Source organism: Pseudomyrmex gracilis, unplaced genomic scaffold (genome assembly GCF_002006095.1).
Source record: "Pseudomyrmex gracilis isolate BER0280 unplaced genomic scaffold, ASM200609v1 scaffold_103, whole genome shotgun sequence".
NCBI lineage: Eukaryota > Metazoa > Arthropoda > Insecta > Hymenoptera > Formicidae > Pseudomyrmex > Pseudomyrmex gracilis.
In genome coordinates, this window is record NW_018020687.1 from 508,767 (window position 1) to 530,743 (window position 21,977).

A 21,977-nucleotide genomic window follows, 5' to 3' on the forward strand; every position below is an offset into this window, starting at 1 on the left:
TCTCTCTCTCTCTCTCTCTCTCTCTCTCTCTCTCTCTCTCTCTCTCTCTCTCTCTCTTGCCACCTCACGCTTGATTGAATATTCCACTCGACGCTTTATCAGACAGACGCTCGTTGAATATCAATACACCGTGGAGCGGCAATTCCGGTAGTTTGATATCCGCTACCACGATCTCGATGCGATGATCGCGTTGAGTCGCGGCTATTAGCCGCGTTATTTCACGAGGAATCTTGCGAATTCCAGGGGATAATTCGCGCGTTCTAGCGTCACACGTGTTGCTCGAGCTCAGAGAAATTCAAACGTTGAAAACTTGGGTAATGATATCATACATACGTTTGAATGATCACAATTGACAAGAAATTTTTCTGCGCGTCACGCAAACACACGAAAGATCGTTATAATAAGATATTCGCCGTTTCGGCGAATATATCAACATCGTGACTTACGACAGATGCGCGGAATTCCTTTCACAAGTCTCACCGCTTTCCTCGTGGCGCCCCGAGACGTAAACCCCCGTTTCGTAATTTCAACTTTTACTCGCGAAACTTAACGGGAGAAGCCGGAAAATTCGAGCAGAGATACTTGATGGAAGAAAAACAATTCCCGGATGCTCCTTGAGGAGAGGTGGGTACGAAACTTTTCGCATCATTCGCCATATCCGTGATTCAGCGTGTTGTAGTCGCGGAAATGAGTTCCGCGGGGGCGGCTTATAAAAAGGATTCCTCGTGCTTACGCTGAGTTATAATTCGATCCGTTGTGTAATTTCCGTTTGGCCGCAAATAGCGACCTCGAAGCGCGCGTCGCGTCGTCGTCCTACGTGTAAGATCTGATAATTCGATAGGATTGTGTAATCATTCCCCGCGGTGATTTACGTACAAACTCCGTGTGCTTTTATCATAAACCGTAATGGTACTTTTCTGAATATAACAATTTGTTTACACTTTGAATTATAATAGACGACAATGTGAGCTTCAAGACTGCCGTATCTGTAATGTGTGTTATCATGGGTGAGAGAAATATTACACGAATCACAAAAAAAAAAAAAAAGAACAAACATGACAATGTGTGTAATGTATAATCGTTCATCATTTGTGTAATCACGTATTACAACAAATATCCGGTAACGTCATACACCAAAAATATAGGAGAACACTAGATCTCCCGACGACACAGTCGAACGCTGTACATATTGCATGTTTCATCGAGACAAATCCGCTTTAAACATACGCGCGCGTATTCTGTCATATGCTATATACAGTTCGTTTAGAGGCTCGTCGGCGCGTGCGGTGAAATATGCATGGGAGATTATTGAGAACGTTACCAAAAACAGAAGTATCGAATTTTGATCCGCGGGCAAAATTGTCCCGAATAATTTTCTTTTTTTTTTTTTTTTTGCCCGCTGAAATCGCGGAGCGAGTTAAAGAGATTAATGTTCGTAATTCTATGTGCGTTTGCACAAATCTCCACAGCAATTGTCTATTAATTGTCATATAAGCAAGAAATATATATCGGATATTAATAGCAGATTGTAGAATAACCCACAGTTAATATGAGTTTTTATAAAACGTATATTGAAAATATTAATTTTCGCGCAGATAGATGAATATAAACCTCTTTTGTTATTTCAACACAATTTTCAATAGACGAGTTAATACGAAGAATCACATTTGAAGTGAAAATCCAATTTCATGATTATTGTACTGAAAAACAAAGCGCAGAAAAATACGATGGTCAATATTTCGCGCGTAACGAGTAAAACCGCGAGTACAAGTGAATATATATATATATATATATATATATATGTACACATATATATATGTATATATACAATATATATACATATATATAAACATATATGTATATGTGTGTGTATATATATATGTATTGCTGAAAGAACATATAGTCTATTAGTCGTACGAATGGAAAAACCGTAAATGAAAGCGCAGTTCGATCCAGCGATCGAAACGGTAACGAACTTCGACCTATAGTATTTCGAGTGTGCCGTTAAGAGCGAGACCCTTCAAATAGGAATGTGCTCCTGTTAAAAACCGCTCGATGTTTTTCAGAAGAGTTACATACATATACACACACATTTACATACATATATATCACACACACATACGATATATGTATCCGAATATAGCGAAGCGAAACGAGTGCCGCAAAAATCGAAATATTTTGATCGTCATCGGTTGGAAAACACAGGGACAGCGTAGTCATGCGTGCGCTTGCGTTTCACGTATGCGCGCAAAGGCCGAATATTTCACACAAAGCGCAAATACGGCCATACGCACGCGAACAATCCGTTATAAATGTGTATACTCTTTGATGCTGGGTTCAGTAATCACCCTCTTCCAAACACATTCTCCTCTTCCTGTTCCTCTTCTGCACAGTGCCGAGTGTTCATATTACGATTCAACTTCAACTCGAATTCCCACCGAATGTGTATAAACTTTAATAGCCTGTTAAACGTAAATTAGAATGTAGCCGCGCGCGATGAAATTTGCGCTGCGACTATCGCGAGCGGTATTCCTTATCGCGCGGCACGCACAGTGGATAACATAAAAATCACGCGAACGCGAGATAGACCATAAATGGATTATATGCTTTATAATCCCGAGTTATATGTATACATTGCTGGAACTATATATATATATGGTACCTATAACGACGAATCGGAATCGCGTTTGCATATATATCGCGAGAAATCATATTTAAATTCGTACGTCGTACGTATCACACACGCAAAACACGGTAAACCCCGATAAGTATTCGCGCGAGTAAGCGCGGCGTGAAATGTAAGAGTGTATACAAGTATACACGGGAAAAAATTATATTCAAAAAGAGCAAAAATATTCCACTAGAAGTTACTCGCGCGAAAATGTGGAAAACTGCGCGAGAGATATAAGATGACGCGTCCTCGTAAATCAATATCTTCAGTCAGAGGAGAGAGACCGAGAGCTCGTTTGCAGTAATACTAAAAGCTCGCGCATTGATACACGCCGAAGAATTATTACCGAATTTATGAGCGGCGCGCATCCGTATCCTGTGCGCGCGCGCGCGCGCGAGCGGGGCAAAAAAACGTGATAAAAACGGTAGCTTCATCGCGGAGAGTACTAATGGGTTTTCGATAACCAATTCGGATAATCGGGACGCGCTGAAAAACCGACGGAACCTTCGCTTAAACCCAATAATTACAAAGTCTCTTATATGTACACACACACACACACAGACATACATCGCGTTCTACCCACGAGCACACTGTAGCAAGACGAGAGGTGCGCGACCAACCACCACGACAGTGGCGGTGGCACGCCATAAATGCGTCCCCGGGTCTTTGATGCAGCGGTCAGCGGTCCTCCAAAACGGCCACGTTGCAACCTCTTGGCGGTCGGTGCCTCAACGTAGCCGGCACCTAACACCCGATTATCGTCCTCCGAATTCCCTTCTACGTCGGCTGATTTTACACAGACGCGCCGCTTCGACGACGACGAAGACGCGCCTTCGTAAACCTTGAGCCCTTCACAATACACAAGCTTCTATGTGTATCGGGATGCTCTCTCTGTGCATCTTTGACATCCAAATAACATTTTCCCCTTCGGCAGTGCCAGTCGATCTCAAACATGTTCGCCGCGAGCGAATAATAGACCGCGATACGAACGTCAGCCCATCAAAGCGGCAACCTTCATCCAGACTGCGGAAATCTGTGTATGCAGGGAGAGATCGCACGCGCTCTCGGATCATTCCGGAAGCTCGAGGTAATTTTCCGGAGCGCGCCCCTCGCGTCATAATGTAATAAGCATAGGGGAGAGAGAAACGGATCTGCGCTTATTCGCGAAGAATGAATTTACCCGCGTTACTCATTTCACAGGAGGGAAGAGGGAAAAGCAGAAGGCTCGTCGTCGTCGTCGTCGTCGTTGTCGTTGTCGTCGTCGTCGTCGTCGCGGAAACCCTTTCGTTCTCTGACGTTCCGACGAGCAGAGGAAAATACCCTCCCTCATTCACGTAAGAGTGCGGTCTTGTCAAAGTGCATAAATTCGCATGATTGCGCATCCGGGTCGATGCAACGGTCTTCTACGCGCGTTCGGCGTGCCGATTTTATTTACGAATGCTCTTTTCCTCTCAAATCCGCTTCAATTTCGCCGGCGGGCGTTACATGTTTGGCCGAACGGAGGCGCATTACTTATTCAGCGAGACGCATAAAGCTCCATAGTCGGCTAATGGAACGAAATGGAATTATATAGGCGCGCTGTTGCAATTATCGCACAGAAAAATCTCACTGATACTCTCATCTTCTTTTTTTTTTTTTTTTACGTCTCTCTCCAACTTGATAACATTCTGTCAATGATTTGCATTTATTTGTAAATTTTATAAAGCATTTAACAATTAACATTACTTTCAATTTTTTTTTTTTTAGCGAATAAAACATCTAGTATATAGATATTCTTCGCGATTTAACGATATTATTTTTTTTATAAACGTTTCTACAAGCTTCGTGTCACGGATCGATCGTGTGCTGTTTTGCTTCACGTATTTATATATACACTAGGACAACACAGGCGCGCACTACGCGCACGCTATTATTGTTTTTATTTTAACGTGTCGTGTCAGTGAACGCAACCTGTCACCGCGATGACAGCTGGTATATACACGTCTTACAAACCATATGATACACATAAGAGAGATGTCAGAAATAACGCACGAAAATCAAAATAAAAAAAAAATAATAAGAGGAAGGAGTGGAAAAACACACGTGACTAAACTCACGTGATTGTACTTTAGTCACGTGACTGCACTCTTTAGTCACGTGTCTTTAAAAACGTGACTAAAGTAAAGTCACGTGACTTTATTTTAGTTATGTTTTTAAAAACACGCGCAACGAAGTCGCGCCCGTCGAACGGCGCGAGACACGTACCGTGCCTCTTGATTCGTACGATACGAATCGAGAAACACATCCGAGAAACGTTTTAATTAGCGTCGTGGCAACAAGTAATATATCGCTAACCTTTTCGTGTGTGACATAAAAACTCGCGCACGCATCACACGTAGCAATAGAATATTTCGTTTTTTTTCTTCGCTGCCGAAGACTTCCGGCAGGCAAGCGAAGTAGGAAAGCTTCGCGCAAACGAGTTTTACGGCGACCTATCTTCGTGCGACCACCTACACCGTTTTGCGCCGCGCGCGCAAGGTGCATCGACATGTCGATACTACCTGCTGTTGGATCCCGCGTCTTCCCGCGGCACGGTATATATATATATATATATATATATCGCTCCTGGCTGCCATTGCCGCGAGATAAACCTCTGGAAATTGGATTTACATGACGCGGATTAGGATAACCGAATCTGATAGGCCGACTCCCTGTCTCCTCGCGTCATTGGAAATGTATTCCAAGATTCTCGTACGTCCGTACCGTCTATACGTGTAAAATACGAGACGAGAGCGCATATACGGAAGACATTACGGAAAGAGTTTCGCCGACAGTTATGTCATCTTACGTTTCTATACCGCGAAGAGAACGCATTGCAACGCTTGTTGTCGCACAAGTCGGAAGATGTTTTTCTGCACGTAATTTATTTCGAGAAAAATCTTTCCCGATAAGAGTTTTCGATTTCAACCGGAGATCGAGACGCAATCGCGTTGCGGTTTCTGCGAACTTTTTCCTGTATATCGAGCAAAACTCTCTTTTCATGCCGCACGTAACACGTTACGAATATATTATCAATTGACAAAGAATAAACGTCTTTATCCGGAAAAATATCGAACTTTTTTTATAACATAAAGATTTTTATAGACCACATTTTTTTTTTATTATTGAATATACATTCACCTAAATCAAGTGTGGGAGAAACTTTATCGCTCATAAACTCGCTAACTTGGTAACTTTTAGAAAGCCGCGGCTTTACAAGCTCTCTTATACGTCGCGCTATATTCCTTGACAATCAACTTTGCGCGATATGATATTCCCCGCTTCAATTCCGGCGAGATATGGCGCGCGCGCGCGCACACACACATACACACAGAATTCCTCGCTGCAAATTACTCGCTGTGAAACCGCGCGTAATAAGACAAGACGTGAAAAGGTGTCCACGAGCGTGCTTGCGGAGCGACGGGGCCCAGCGTCCACTTAAGGAATTATTCAACATTAATCGAAACTTACGGAATTCCAGATTATCCGCTGCGTCGTCGTCGTCGTCGTCGTCGTCGTCGTCGTCGTCGTCGTCGTCGTCGGATATTCGGAATTTCAAATGGCCCATGACTTACGAATATTCAACAGGCACTTCTCGGCGCACACTCGGCGCCGTTTGTACACGAGACCGTTTAGGCAATCGCAGTGCGCTTTCTCTCGCTGACATTTGCGCAAGTGAAATTTGATTTCATCCGAGCTTTATTCGTCGCAAATCCGTTATCTTTCGCAGAGCGTCGGTTTTTATTTCTTCATTTTCCGCGTACACTTTCTTTACATTGAAATTACGACTTGCGCGCTGCCGCAAAAAGTTCAATTATAATTTATGTTGACTTTGTCAAGAAGAAATAAAAAAAAAACGAACAGACGGATAGTAAAATCAAGCTTGACGAATATAGCAAAAGTATATCATATGAATGCAATCTCTCTCGATACATTTCTGTGCTAACAAAGAAGATCGCGCGACTTCCTATAAGACCTTGGAGATAATAGTTGATTTATGGTCAGACCGTATACTCCATCGAACTTTAGGGATACATTAAACTTTTATAACGTGCTCAAAAGTACTCACGGCTTTTCGCTTTCTTTCCTCGCGCGCGTGAGAGCGATCCGCACTCTACTTTCGCCGGTAAATCTTCTTCGAGCGGTGAGGTTTTCGAGTCGACTCTATCCATCAACGTCGCGGCATGCAAGTATCCATTTTACTTAATAACCACTGACATAATCTGTTTTATTTCTCATATCAGCCGGCGCTACCGCCACTCGCTCTAACCGTTTTTTTCTAAGCAAAAATTCTCTGTTTTTTTTTTCTCCGCGCGTTGCGATGGGAAAAACCAGTCGTAGTTAATCACGCAAATTCGGCGATCAATATCGAAATACGATCCTGAGCGCGCGCGATTTTTCGGCGCTCGATCTCTCCCCATCGACCCCAATTTCAACCCGGCGAAGAGCAAGCAAGCAAGCAAGCAGGCAAGGGCCCGCATTCCGTGACGACGAAATTCCTTTCCTGTCAGGTCGTCGTCCATGAATTTACGGCCACGAAAGTAGTCAGCCCTGAAAAATGCTATCCGCGGTCAAAAATTTACGGGCGCGCGATGCGGTTGTTCAGGAGGTGAAAAAGTAGAGTCCCGGAGAGGCGGAATAGGAATTTTGCTGTTGCGAAATATGTACTGCGTTTCCTCTTTCATGCCGACGAGACACTCATGCGCGTAATACGCGCGATAAATTTGGCGCACGCGGGACTCTTATTCACCGTGTGCGATACGCGCCGCACACATTACTAGATTTGAACTTATTTATTAATAAATATCTCTCCTTTTTCCGAGACATCAGAGTAATATATGTGGAAAATCGATATTCTCTATTAATTTACTTTATACAATTTCTCATACGTATTTTACATAATTTGATATACAACTGATTTTTCCATTCAGAAATTCAATCTCACGCAAAGATTTTTTCTATTTATTTACAGGTGTTTTCCCAAGTTGACATACTGTTCAGTATCGGCGGGAAATATTACACAGGAGAACCCATTACGTACACTTATATGGAAGACAAGATCTTCGAAACTTCTCGGAACATTACTATCAAGCTTCATCATCGAGTTGGAAAATTCGTTAAGCTCAGACTTCATTTCTCGGAACGATGGATCATGGTCAGCGAAGTAACTTTCGATTCTGGTAAGACAGTTGTATCACGTGTGTAATCTCTCGTAAATACACTTGACACATCGCACATTATCTCTTCTTGTCACAATATTATCGAAATATTTCATTAAACGTAATTTCCATTGAAAATTTCAAAAATTTCTAGATAAAATGTCATGAAACATTTCTGGATAAAATATCAAATTATAAAAGTATTCTGAAAACACACAGTTCACAGTTTTACGTTTTTAACAGCACACGTTTTTCCGATAATAGTAAGTTCGCAAGTTTTTCCTTCAATATAAAAACTATGTTTCCTATTATAGATATATCGAAGCATAAAACTTCTCCTTGAAAATAACCAATAACTTTCAAATCAATTCCTTCGATTCTGCTAAGAAAAAAATAATAATTTCTAATAAGACCGTTTAAATGTACGAAGCACAGCCGATCGTATATCAAACTTGGAAAATTGCGCGTCATCTTTTTGCTCGACGCGAAGGAACGCGAGAAACGTAATGTGTTTTCTCTCTTCACGAAATTTATGAAGGTTTATTGTGCAGTCCACTCACGCGCGCGCGCACGCGTTCGGTGCGAACGTACCTATACAACTCAAATTCAATTCGATTTTTAAATGACCGTAATCGGCGGAGCAAACTAGGGCAATAGAAATTTATGCGTTGTCGTTTTTTTTTCGAACGAAAGTGACGGAAAGAATAGCGCAAAGAGCTGAAAAGAGATGACGCGCGATTCGTCATTTAATTCTCCTACCCCGAATCCATCATCTATCTTGTCCATCCATCTTGCGACAGCCTCCAGCAGGACGTTGCCGGCCAAAATTCGGGAATATATTAAAACCCTCGAACGAGGATATATTTCCACGCTGATCCGCGCGCCACAACGGACGAAAACAATGGTCGGAGGGAAAAAAGAGCCGTACAACATCGCGGACGGAAACTAGGGACGAAAATTTCTGCTCGTGACGCGAAATCGTTTCGTGGTACGGCTCATACCTACCGTAAGCCGGAGGGGGGAGGACGGCAAGGGTGGAGGAGGAGTGGTCGATGGAGAGAATGTATTTCTTTTTGTGATTCTGCCATTTCATTCCAATTCGGCACAGCCAAACCACCGCAAAACCTTCTTCCGCGCGCCGCATCCTCTTTCTTCTTCTACTCCTCCTCCTCTTCCTCTTCTCTCTTTCTCTTTTCTCATCTTTGCTCCACCCAATGGTCGGCTGTCAATCATCGAAAAAATATACCTCGAAGTTGATTTAAATTGATACGTGCGGTAATTGACAATGGTTTATCGTATATCTGCCTGGCGATGATTTCAGAAAGAACAATGCCTCCCGGGAGAGGCAAACGTGCGAACAGAGAAGAGAAAAACGTGTATAATAATCTATATCTATATACGTATCGTATTCTGACGTTGCATCTCTTTAGGGTTTGACATTTCGCGTACGAAAAAAATCACCTGCGATTCGATTTGGAGCGTTCGCTCGATAGAAATCAACTTCCCTTGCTATTCACGGCCGGTTTTCTTATACACAGCGAGACGCGAAAGTTATGTAGACAGAGAAAGAGAAACGTTCTTTTTATCAACGAAGATGTATAAGTCGCAGGATACGTCTTCATATCGAACTGTGCGCGATTTCTGAAAGCGAACTCTCTCCTTTTACTCTCGTTCCCGCGTTCCGTTTGATTTAACGCGGATTCGATAAGAATCACATCTCTTACGAAGAAGGTTTATCCGCGTTTACAGTACACAGAGAGACACGCGATTAAATCTCCGAATAAGGGAGATTTGTAACCAGAACGGACAGAGAATGCATCAACAATATCGGAAAATTGTGCGCTATATAAAATCTTATCGAACGGTATATATTTATATAAATTTTATGCACATGCGCGCTCACATATTGTATATATGTGTATATAAATATTATCTATCAACATATTTACCGAGCAGGGTCATGTATAACATAACACGTGTGTAATATCGCGTTGTGCCAATTTGATTTCGCGATGTCGCGCGTTATTGATCTTTACATTAAAATTAAGATCGACAATTCTGGGACGGTTTGTTACAATGGAACAATCAGCATGAATATTCTGAGAAACGTTCGAAACAGACAATCAGGTCATGATATTCCTGTCTTTGAAACGTCTCAATGTTTGCGAAGCAAACTGATATAATTTATGTTTGTCGTTTGTATTTGTCAATTACAAAAGGAAAACAAATATGCTCAGTTTGGTTTTCGATTTGGTTTTACATTATTCACGAAATTGCAAAATTATCTTTCGAGCGTGTCACCCTGTCCAAAGACATTGCGCACAGGAAAAATAGAAAAAAAGTTTTGATTCTCTCAGATGAACTTGTGACATATATAATCATGACAAGAAAAATATTTGTTGATTATGACTACAAAAAAAATATTTTCTTATTTTGAAGCAAGAACGAATGATCTTCGTTTTGTACTATTATTAAATCTACGTATTTTAAATATCAAACACAGTATTGTTCCAACATAAAATCTACAAATTTGTTTTATTTTTTGTTGAAACACATTTTATTCAAAAAAACAAAAAAAAAACAAAATATGAATGCGAAGGCAATGGATCAACGAACAAATTTGTTTTGTTTTTTTTTATGTCAAAGTTACATAAAAAAATATACAAGTTTTTCAAATTTGACATATAAAGTATTCTTTGAGAGTTACAAAACTCGCGCACGACATAGTTTTTTGGAAATATTTTATAAGAATACAACAATAAAAAGAATTTCCAACGTTGTGTGTGTTTGTAATCTTTCGAATTTATAAAAAAAAAGAAATATATGGTAATTCTAAGGGCTCAAAGTGTCTCGTATTATGATATATAGCGAACGTGCAGCGGAAACGTGACACAAAGCTAGAAGATCGCGATCATCCCTCATCCTTTAAAATCACCCTTCAATCTCTCCTGTCAAAAGGAGAGCTTTTACATGGAAGTTTTCGCCAAGGTGAACAAGTCATCCAACGGCCATGACGATACGAAACTTTCGATAAATCCAAATACACGCGCCACCTCGTCCAACGTGACGAGGGTTTTTTTCTTGGGTAACTTGGGCAGTTGTCGTATCATCAAAAAAAATGTCTATTCTGAAGAATCGTGACGGACAATTTTGATGGCACACGTTACGTTCGCTTTTTTTTTTATTTATGTAGTTGTAAGAGAATATTTGTTATTCGTGCGCAATTTCACAGAGTAAAAATAACAACATAAGAAAATGTAAAATGGAACTTCGAAAGATTTCTTTGCAAAAAAACAAGATAAATAACTCTGTGCATAAAATTTTATATAATTTTGTTTTAAATATAAATAAGTCTGTATAATATTTCGAGCAGAAGTGAAATTAATTGAAGGAGGAAGAAACAGATTTTCCAACTCGGTGACTGAAATTCAGAAATTCTAGAGGAAACCGTAATCTTCGCATTGTAATGAGAAATTACGCGACGAACTAATGGGAGATAAGAACATCCTTGCTCTTATTCAAGGTATTTACGTACAAAGGGTCGTTTGTCGAGAGGACTTAGCGACGTAGCGACGAGATCATAAAGCGGGCACGAAACTCTTTGCTCGCTTCCTTGTGCTCTCCGCTCTTTTTCCACGTCAAAGGATATATGCAAAAACGCACGCCAGACGGGCTTTTTCGTAGGCGCATAAAATGTGCATTGTAAATCGTAAAACAAGAACAATGCGCAGCTAACATATTCAAAATATCATTCAACAGTTCCCCCCAACGCGGTCATTACGGTAATTTAATCGTGTCGGATTCTAGAGACGCGTGTGCGTGCTAGATTACTGTATATTGTGCTGTTTGCCTGTAACACAAATCGCGAACTTTGTAATCAAGAAGAAACTTGCTTTGCTGAAACCGCAGTGTGTGTACATAAGAGGGAAACAATAGTTACAGTAGCCGTACAATGCGTGCGAGCAAGTTTTGGCACAATCCGTATTTTTGTTGTTCTTACAACGATGCGCGATTTTAACTTGTAAAATTGTTATCACTAGCTTTATAAGTGTAATTATTATTTATACAAATTGATTATACAAACTTAGTTATTTTGCAATGCATTTGAAAAAAAATATTTAAAACTTTTCTTTCGAAATAAAACAAAAAACTGTAACAGTTACAAACACAAGTGGCTGATTAAACTATTGCGATATAATTGCATAGGTCATCGAAAGTTTTCGATGTGGTTATAAAGTTATTCCCTTGTTCTTCTTGCCTGTTAAGAAAAAACGGTCGAACGTTTCTCGTCGCGATGTTCAACGACGAGAAAACTTATTGCAAATGTAACATTTTCGAAAATCATTATATAATTTGAAAGAAACCGTACACTTGCCGATAACAATATCGCGTATCCGCGGCGTTGTGTGTGTAAAGTATCCCTTCAATAACAACTTCAAAAAATCGTTTCTGATTGGGGGGGACGAGAGAAAAGCTCATATATGCCATTCCGGTGTTCTTATAGATATATAACTATGAGCTATTATTCGTAGATAATGATGCAACTAGGTAGCTTTCTCGCAAGAGAGCATCGTGCTCTCGTTCAAGGTATAAAGGGTTGTTTGTCAAGCGGATTTACCAACGAGATCACATAAACCGGGTGAGGAAATCTGAAACTTTTTGCCTCTGGTGCATTCATAACGCTCATCCGCCTCGTGCGTCACAGTATGCGCCATCGAAATACGCGTCTTTCACGGCGTTGTTCGCGTACAAGTAAACGACGTGAATGTTATAACGAGAATATCGCACAGCAACGTCCTTCAATTAACAACGCAGAAAATACACAAGTTGAATCTGAAAGAAAATACTTACACGGTTGCGCTAAATCAGAACAATTTCTATAAATATCAAATTTCAGAGATGTGACAGGGGATATACAATGGCGTAATTTTTAAACTACAGTATTATTTTTCCAAGACGTGTGACTGCAAAATCTGAGTCTAATCGCCACAATCTGTCTTAACAAATATAATCGTATCATTCTTCTCCAAACGCTTTTCCTAAAATATTCTTTTCGTTGAGGAGACTATATCCACAAAGTCAGTTCCACTCGACAGATAATTTCGGATCTCTCTTGCACGTTAAAATCACATACGTCAGATCGCCTTGTTCGTTGTACGAAAAGGACGAAAGTAGCTCGAAAAGGGCAGATTTCGTGACGAATGAGATACCGGCGCCGGACACACAAGCAAAACAAAATACAAAGAAAAATGATACGGACTAACGACACACATCCCACGAGTGTGACCGGTTCTGTGACGGATGTTTGTAAATTACGACTTGTGTGACCGTGAGGGAGGAAATCATATTCCTGTGTGGAATTTCGAGTTCTATCACACATATATACGCGGTTGTGTGGGAGGAAGAGTTCCGGAAGCACATGTCGTTATGGTATTTCAAACGAAATGCCCGCAGCACAACTGCGAAACGATGTTACGAAGATGTAGGTAGATAACTACAATACCATAGTCGCGCGCTATATCTATTTCTCGTGCTGCAAAAATCACAAAGCTTTCTCCATAATTATTCTGGCTATTCAATCCCTTTTTCCGCGTTGAAAAATGCATTTTGTGATATCGTGATACGTACTTCGCGATGTAATAAATTTAGATTTTTGCGCTTTTAACAACACATAAAATATTGTTTTTAATATATTCTTTGTTTTTTCAAAAAAAAAAGAACTACAAAGAGACGCGAAATAATTACAGATATTGATTTGCATGCAAATTATTAATTGAACCATTAAATTACTTTAAATTACTTTAAATTCTCTTCTCTCTCGCGCAATTACAGTTTGTGGAAGGAGAGAAATCTCGTTTTAATGTACAAATATTTTATGCTTCGAGCATTTGACGAGTGACCTTCTTTATGGGAGAAGAATCGATGAAGGCTTTCAAATCGGATTCGCGATTCTCGGAGACTTACAGACATTCGCGCGCGGCTGTCGCGCCACGGCACAAAAGGAACTCGTTAAAAGTTTATCGACCGTCGTTCGTATATTTTCTCGCAATTTACCGGCGAGCGATCGTCCGATTCCGCTCTGAGAAAGATAGATAATGCACCTCCGGATGCAGTCGGAAGAGAGAAGATAATGGATGCACCTCTCGCGGCCTCTTCCTTTTCGCGTAAGGTCCTGCAAGGATTTCCTATCCCATCCCATCACACTCTCATCCTTCCTCCGATGTCGACAGACATAATTGGACAAAGAAATACGAGGAGACTGGCCATGGATTTTCTCCTTGGAGCCTAAGTCACTGTTTCTTTCTCTTTCTCTCTTTTTCTTTCTTTCTTTCCTTCTCTTTCTCTCTCTCTCTCTCTCTCTCTTTCTCTCTCTTCCTTTCTGTCTACACAGTTTATCGCATCTTCTGTCCGTTATAAAAATGCAGACAATTCGTGTAAACTATTCATTCTTGATGCAATTACTCAGTATTCTGATCCATTTATTCAGCAACAGTTTTTTTTTTCTTTTAAATATTATAAAACATTTGTTGTGCAACTGTTCGTGTATATAGATATATCGCGATCTCTTATATTGAAGTAGACACTTCGAACATTATCGGGAAAGAGCTTTCTCACCGAAGTAATGTAAAAGGAGATTGCCGGTAGTCGATTATTAATTGACAAAGGCAGGAGCGATGCGAAAAATGTACTTAAACTTGGCTCGTTAATATTATCCTTATGGAGTACATCTCGCGCGCTCTCTGCGTAAAGAGCTGCGGCTTTCTCTTCTGGCGAAGTTAATTTATCTTTATCGGACGGGGATTATTACCGCGTAATTATTCGACGATTCTTGTGCGGCTTTATAGAACGAAGTATCGCAGTAACCGATAACTAACCGCGCGTCCGAGCCACTCGGTGTGTGCTTATTTTTAAACGGACTCCGTTCGAATTCATTACACTCGCGCAACCGATCGATTTATCGATCGCGCTATTTGTTAGAAAACTATTTCCGAAGTTGTTTTGAATCCCCTTGCCCAAGCGATTTGAAGTTCACAATATATACCGGTTTGTAACACTAGTACGTGTAATATATATATATACAATATATATATGTATACATTTTTTTATTTTTATTTATTTGTTTTTCGAGAGGTATGTTATCGATAAGGTTTATCTGGTTTCAAGTTAAATTGCCGTTTCTCGATTAATAGTATCACGAACAGCGCTCCCAATATTCTCTAACTCATGCACGAAGGATGTGGATGGATATCGCAGCGATATTGCCGCGCGGTAATATCACGAGTTAAGGATTAACTCGCGCGTGGCTAGAGTTTTAAAAGTACTGTGACCTACTGGCAAAAACGCGATTGCATATTATCGCGTCCCACGACGCGCGTTATTTAGCGTGTAAACCATCGCGTGCGCGCTGCCCCACGGGCTGCTGCCGGCCCGTAAAACAATGCTCTAACCGCCATATAAACGTTATATCCACGGCTGACCGGAGAATAAAACAATGCGCGCGCGGCACGAGAGCGAACGAGAGAAGCGCGGCACCGATTGCCGGTGACATCTGACGTGATCGGAACTACGGCGGTGGTCTCTCGTCGGACAATCGAGTTTATCTGCCGCGTCGTCGACGAGATCGCCGGTCCCGATTAAGGTCCTCCGGATCGGGAGCGAGGTCACGAGAAGCGGAATGAAGCTCCTCACGACTACGGCACTTCCATTTTGAACGGTAAATCAGCGGGTTTAAAAGGCGGCGAGACGATGCCAGCGGCTCGGCTCACCGAGCGCGAGATCAAGGCGCGCATTAGTTGCATTTGACGTTGAGCGTCAGCTGCATCCGCGCACTTTTGCACGTGCATACACCGTGTCGTCGCTGACGTTCGCCGTCTTTTCGTCGTCGAATCCTCTCCGCCCGACTAAACTCGCGAGGCAAAAGAAAAGCAAACGACGAACACGTGCGACGTCGTTGGTTTTCAACTCTCCGTGTTTTTCCTTTCTTCTTTCGTCGTTTCGGATTGTGGTAATTCGTTGTCGCTGTTTCTTTTTGTTCGTTGAGAAACGAAAAGAAGAAAGAAAGAGAAATTTCGTCGCGAATCCCCGCGGACAATGATTTATATGCAGCGGATTCGCGTAAGTTATGGACTCCCATCCCTGATGCAATCATCCAACATTCTGATCCAATCGTAAATCTGGTTAGGATATCGTCGTGGAGTAATATATATATATATGTATATATTGCCAAAGTCCCTTTTTCTCTCTCTCTCTCTCTATCTATCTATCTATCTCTCTGTCTCTCTCTATCTTTGTTATTGTTTTGATAACGAAATAACCGCAGTAGAGTGACCACAGGGTAGCGTAACGCTATAATTAAACTGTGGCGCAAGCTCCAGAACGCTTTGAAAAATACCTATTTGAAGCGACAGAGCGTGTTTATTGGGAATTGATTTGATACTAATTTTGTTTATTTTTTATTAAATTTGATCGAATCAAATATAGTAAACAATTTGATCGATCATGGATATTTAAGCGATTTTAAGTTCTTTTTTTTTTCACGTATCACCTACACGTTATTCTATCCTTTTCACGCGCGTTCTGACATCGGTACAATGCAGCCTTCGCGCGCGCGCGCAAGGTAAAGCCCTTTTTCGATTCAATCCCGGACCGCGCCACCCACCGGCGCAAAGAATGTTTAATATCAGATTTCATGCGGGACCGCGTCGAGAACGGGCGGGGTTCGTTCATTTGGGGGTCGTCCCGGTGCCGTCGTGAATGATGTTCGGCGAGCCACATGAAGGCCCGATATCAAACGCGACGACGGCTTTGTTTCTGACCGACGTAAACTCCGGCGGGAATTCCGCAGCGGAATACCGCCGTACGCAGGAAGGTTAGCCTCGGAAGAGACTGTTGAGAGTTTGCGAGGTAAACGAAACCTCGTCGGGGGGTCATGGTTTCTCCTTTCGGACCTCTTATTATCTTGAACTGGTCTTTCTTTGCGCTACCACGGACGTTACACTTCGCCGTCTCGCAGAAGCGCTCTTTTGCCAACAACTCACGCAAAGCGCGTGTCAGGATTTTTTTATTTTTTATTTTTTTTATCTTTTAAAGAAATTTATATTCCTGCAACCTGCGCACGATGTTGGATATTCCAAGATTCTCGCGGAAAATCCAGGGACGAGCACCGTCTTCGCGAAAACAGCCCCCGAGGTTTTCTCCTCGAGCTCTCTCTCTCTCTCGTCTCTTCCCTCTCGCAAAAATAAATACGCCGCGTATGTCGCGTTTTTCTTAAATTAGAATCTTGCCGCAACGCGCGAAACGAACGTTTCGACATTCCCGCGGAACCGCTTTGTGGGTTGTCAAAAATGTGTTTTCTAATATAACATTTAAGAATACAAATAAGCTTCAATGTTTCGACGACATGTTTCAACGAGATATTCTGAATTCTTAAAAAAAAAAAAAAACGTCGTTTTCAACTTTGAAGTATAAAACAAACTCTTGATAAAGGATTATCTGTAATATATTAAAATGTTATAAAACAAATTCTTAAATAAAACTCCAGTAATTAAATAGTATCGAATTTATTTGATAGCTGAGAGAAATACGGTTCACGACAGAACTGCTTAATTGTCAGAGTTTTAAAACACCGCGGATGTTTATTGGATATTCATTGATGTGCAACGACATAACAATATATCAAATTTTTTTTATCGCAATAATCTATATTTAAAATATGTGAATTATCTTTCGTTAACTCTCTTCTTCTTTCTCTCTTGCAATGTACGTGTATGTAACTTGTAAATAATTTTGTGCAAAACATTCTACCAAGTAGAAGAGAGTGTAATACAGTTAGAAAAATAAGCTGGCCCAATCTTGCAGAAATTGCATCAGAATGAAGTTATTTTACTGCGCGTATATAAAATGACGAAATGGAATTTTTGTAGCGCGCTTTCGCGAAAAAAAAAATTCCAGTAAGAACTTGCTGGAGAATTCCACACGCGAATGTTACACAAAAAGGCTTCAACGGCAAAACTAGGAAGCTGCAACCGTGAATCCGCGCACGTTGCTCCCGTGTGTATGATTCTTTTTCGTTTCTTCGTGTATGTTATTTCTTGTTCTGTCGGCCGGGCGCGTAAAGTGCAACGACAGAAATGGGTGACACCGTCCTGGATGCTCTTCGAAATAGAAGCACGTCAACCGTGACGAAAATAGGATTTAAAAATTGTCTTCAAGGAGAAATAATTTCGGAATATTATTCTTTTGGATATATAGATAACAAGCTAGAAGAAAAAAATCCAGTTTCAAGTGTGCAATTTCTTTAGATGTTAAACTTGTAGAAAAAAAAAAAAAAAAAAAACATTGAAGCAAAGAAAACAAAATATCAAAGAGAAAATAAATAACGCAACATGTACATGCGCGTGATAAAGAAAAAAAAAAGAAAAAAAAATGTACTCTTCTTGTGTAAAATAATCCTTATCGGTAATTGTATCTCCCCCTCCTCTCCCATAATCATTTACAAGATGAAATGTAATCCCGTTGCTGCTACGCGACCAGAAAGAAAGAGAGCGGAAAACATGTCACAACGTTTCCCGTTAAAGCGCATTATTAAACCATGAGAGAATGACGCGTATAATTACGCTCCGAAAGAACAAACAGCGAGAGTTTAATTACGCAATTTTTGCTCGCAAACCAGCTCATCGGCAAAAGCGTAATATAATATGTTTACGGGGCGATGAAAGCCCCCGATGTGCTGGGTCTCTATCTCTATATCTCTCTCTATCTCTCTTTCTCTTATGCGATATCGCGATGACAATAAATAGGCAACGTTATCTCTCGCGCGTTCACCGAGAGAGAAGTGAACTAAACGACCCTCTCCATAACGAACTTTGTATATCCTCTTCTCGCAGCATCCTTAGTTAAGTCGTACGTCAAAGCGCATATAGGATAATTACACGCTCTACATATGCTCTTACACACTGACTCGCTCGCGCGCGTTTTGTGTGATCCTTAGTTTTCAAAGGTGGATCTTAGTAAACCTCACGCATGATTAGCTTAATCTCCGCGTGTATTAGATGCACCCTTCTGTGAGAAAAGCTTTAGTTCTTAATCAGCATCGTATGCGATACGTGCACACTCGAGTTCGTGTCAACAATACGACTTCATCCGGATTAAACGGCAAAAGAACGAATAAATATATTCTAATATTAGCGCCGAGAGATATGAAACACACAAACACAAACACACACACACATACGCGCGCGCGCACATGTGTATCCCTCAAAGGTTTTAGAGAGAATATGTAGAAAATTTAATAATAATCACACGTATAACATTATTCGCGCATAAAGCAGTAGTATAATTACGGATATAATAATAATAACAACAGAAATAATAGCATGATAATGACAATTATTAATTACAACCGTAATACCGGTTATAATCACAGATAATATCACAAAGCTTTAGGCTACATCAAATTTCACTATACACTGATTTAGATATTTTGCGCACCGTTCAACGTATTTTGTCATTTATCGAAAACTAAACTTAGAAATTTACTCGCGAAAAGAAAAACTCGCAAATATATATACATATATATATATATATATATATATATAAAATTTACATAAGTATATATAGTTAATAAAATTTTGGTCTTAAACGGTAGACGTGTACGCGGTACTTCAATATCATAAAGGAAATATATCTTTCTTTTTGTAGACATAGCACACGGCAACTTCACGCCCGAGGAAGCACCGACAACCGAATCGCCGATCCAAAGCGATGTTTTCGTCGAGAAGAACGGCGCGACCGAGGGCGAGCCTCCGGTCTCGACGGCGAAACACGACGATCCTACATACATGGCGGTCGTGATCGGCGTATTGACTGCCGTGATACTTTCGCTCGCTGTGGCGATGTTTCTGATAATCTCACGATACAGACAACGCAAATGCTTCGCCAGCCCGATGACCGGTAAAGCTCCTTCTCATCTGGGATCCACCTGCGCCACTGTTGAGAAAGGCGCGGCTTTGATGGCGTACACTCTGGAGGATGACGAGAGGTAAAGAAATCGATCGTTTGATGATTAATGAAAAAAAATCACAAGAGAGTTGCTAAAATCAAATAAAATAAAACTGTTAAATAAATTTGCAAACACATCAATATTTAATAAATAATTAATACTCAATCGCGCTATCAGTAAAAATATAGATATATATTTTAATATATAAATTTTGTTGTATATTATGTAACTTTGTACGTTTTACGTGATATTTTTTATACGCGACCGTGTGGACGTCTAGACGGACCGGATACAGAACCGTGCAGAAAAAAAGCAAACATTCGTTTTTGCATCCGCGCGCGAACCGTGGTTAATAATAATACACGACCGGCTACCTCCGTACGCCGTATTCTTCATTTCTTCGAAGTTTGTGTTCGCTCAGGACACGCTCGGCACGATGACGGAAGCAACCTTCCAATAAACTTTCCATCCACCGTTGCTCGTTAGCGAACGTCCAATAACGTCCAATAACGGACATCCTCGGGCAATATATCGAGTTTGTGTGCGGCACGAATGTCTCCAGAGGAGATCCTCGGGCCTCCGCCTCGTAACTTCGAAGCATCCCGCACGAGCTTCGGCATCGATCTCCCTGAGCTCCCTGCCCGCTTTGTGCAATCCGATATTGCAGTTGCGAGCTTCGTACCAAAAGAGAGGAACGTGTAACGTGCAATTTCAAGTAGGCGTGCGAATGTTGCGCTTGGTCCTTTGACGGACCACGTTCTCCGCAACGCTAAAATTTGCGAACGCGGAAAATATGCTGCTCTTCTCGAAAACCGAAAGATCCGTTCGATCAGCAGAATAAAGTTATTTCAATGCACTTTTCGTAGTTTTCTTTAAACGCGATGCCGATCGCATTTGTGATACCGGGTATCTCGCATTGGTTTATTTATTACAATTTGCAAAGTGTAAACCTCATCTGTGTGTAATATCACGCGTACGCTTTGATAAAATATTTACATCAATTTAAAAAAAAAAAAACTAATCAATATGTGAGTTACATGAAAATTTGTTTATCTGAAATGTTATATATATAGTTAACAATGTTTTACTCAAATTTTGTTGCAAAATAGCAGTTTTCGTAAAACTCGGTTCTTCTTTTCGTGAGACTTTTACATGTTACTCCGGTGACATGGCAGGCAGCTGAGATTTAGCTCGTCGGGACAACGTCTTTTTTATCTCTTCTCTTTTGTTTTCTCTTAGATACGCGGGCAGTTCTCTGCCGACTTTGCCGCTTGACCTCGGGAATCGTCTCATGGACATCGTGAAGTTGGACGACTACCAGGAGCCGTACCAGGCGTTAAAATACGCGCCGTACTACAGCTACAGCACCGTCGTTATGGAGATGAAAGACATGATGGTGAACAACAAGGGCACCAACATCAATCACTCAGGTATGCGGCGCTCGAACGCATCTACACCTACATGCTATATGGCGCGTGCTCGCGATTACGCACGCACGCACATTAACACACTCACACATATACACACACACACACACACATACGCGCGCATATATTCGCGTAACATATACATCCAACTCGCGGCTCCTGTGCCAACGGTGCACCCACATACGTCCCGGCAACAAAGCATTCGCCCTGACCGCAATCAATACGCCATCCCCTTCTGCGCTCGCTCCTCCTTTGCTATATCATCCGCAGCGGTGTACGCGAACGGTGCAGTTGACACGTCCTACGATTATGCGGTACCGGAACTCGGCACGGTGCCCTTGCTCAATCAGGACGCCGGCGCCGGCCGCGGGGCAGCCGTCTCCAACGCCACCAGCGATCAGGACAGTCTTTTCTCCAAGAGCTCGCGAGCCACGAAGACCGAGGATAAGAAGGTGAGAGAACATACATTCTGTAATCTTAATTTTCTTTACAAATTTCATTCTATTTCGATTGAAACTTATTACGGCGTTAATTCATGTGTGCGTTAATTAAAGCTCGACCGAGATTAAAACGGAAGTGAAACAGAAAATCACAGACAAGTACTTTGTATAATAATAAAATAGCGAGAGTTTTAATAATTAATTCTAATTATATAAAAACAATCAAAAAAACATAAATGACGATCTCGATACGTGCGCGTA

General features: G+C 41.2%; 1 protein-coding gene across 1 annotated transcript in view; it reads left to right on the forward strand.

The window, feature by feature from the left end:
* LOC109855959 (discoidin domain-containing receptor 2-like) overlaps window positions 1-21,977 on the forward strand; it is a 138,559-nt gene that overhangs the window by 94,996 nt on the left and 21,586 nt on the right. The window contains exons 7-10 of the mRNA XM_020430713.1: window positions 7,662-7,869; window positions 19,549-19,888; window positions 21,089-21,279; window positions 21,547-21,728. Of these exons, the coding sequence (XP_020286302.1) occupies window positions 7,662-7,869; window positions 19,549-19,888; window positions 21,089-21,279; window positions 21,547-21,728 (921 nt within the window). The remainder of the gene's footprint in view (window positions 1-7,661; window positions 7,870-19,548; window positions 19,889-21,088; window positions 21,280-21,546; window positions 21,729-21,977) is intronic.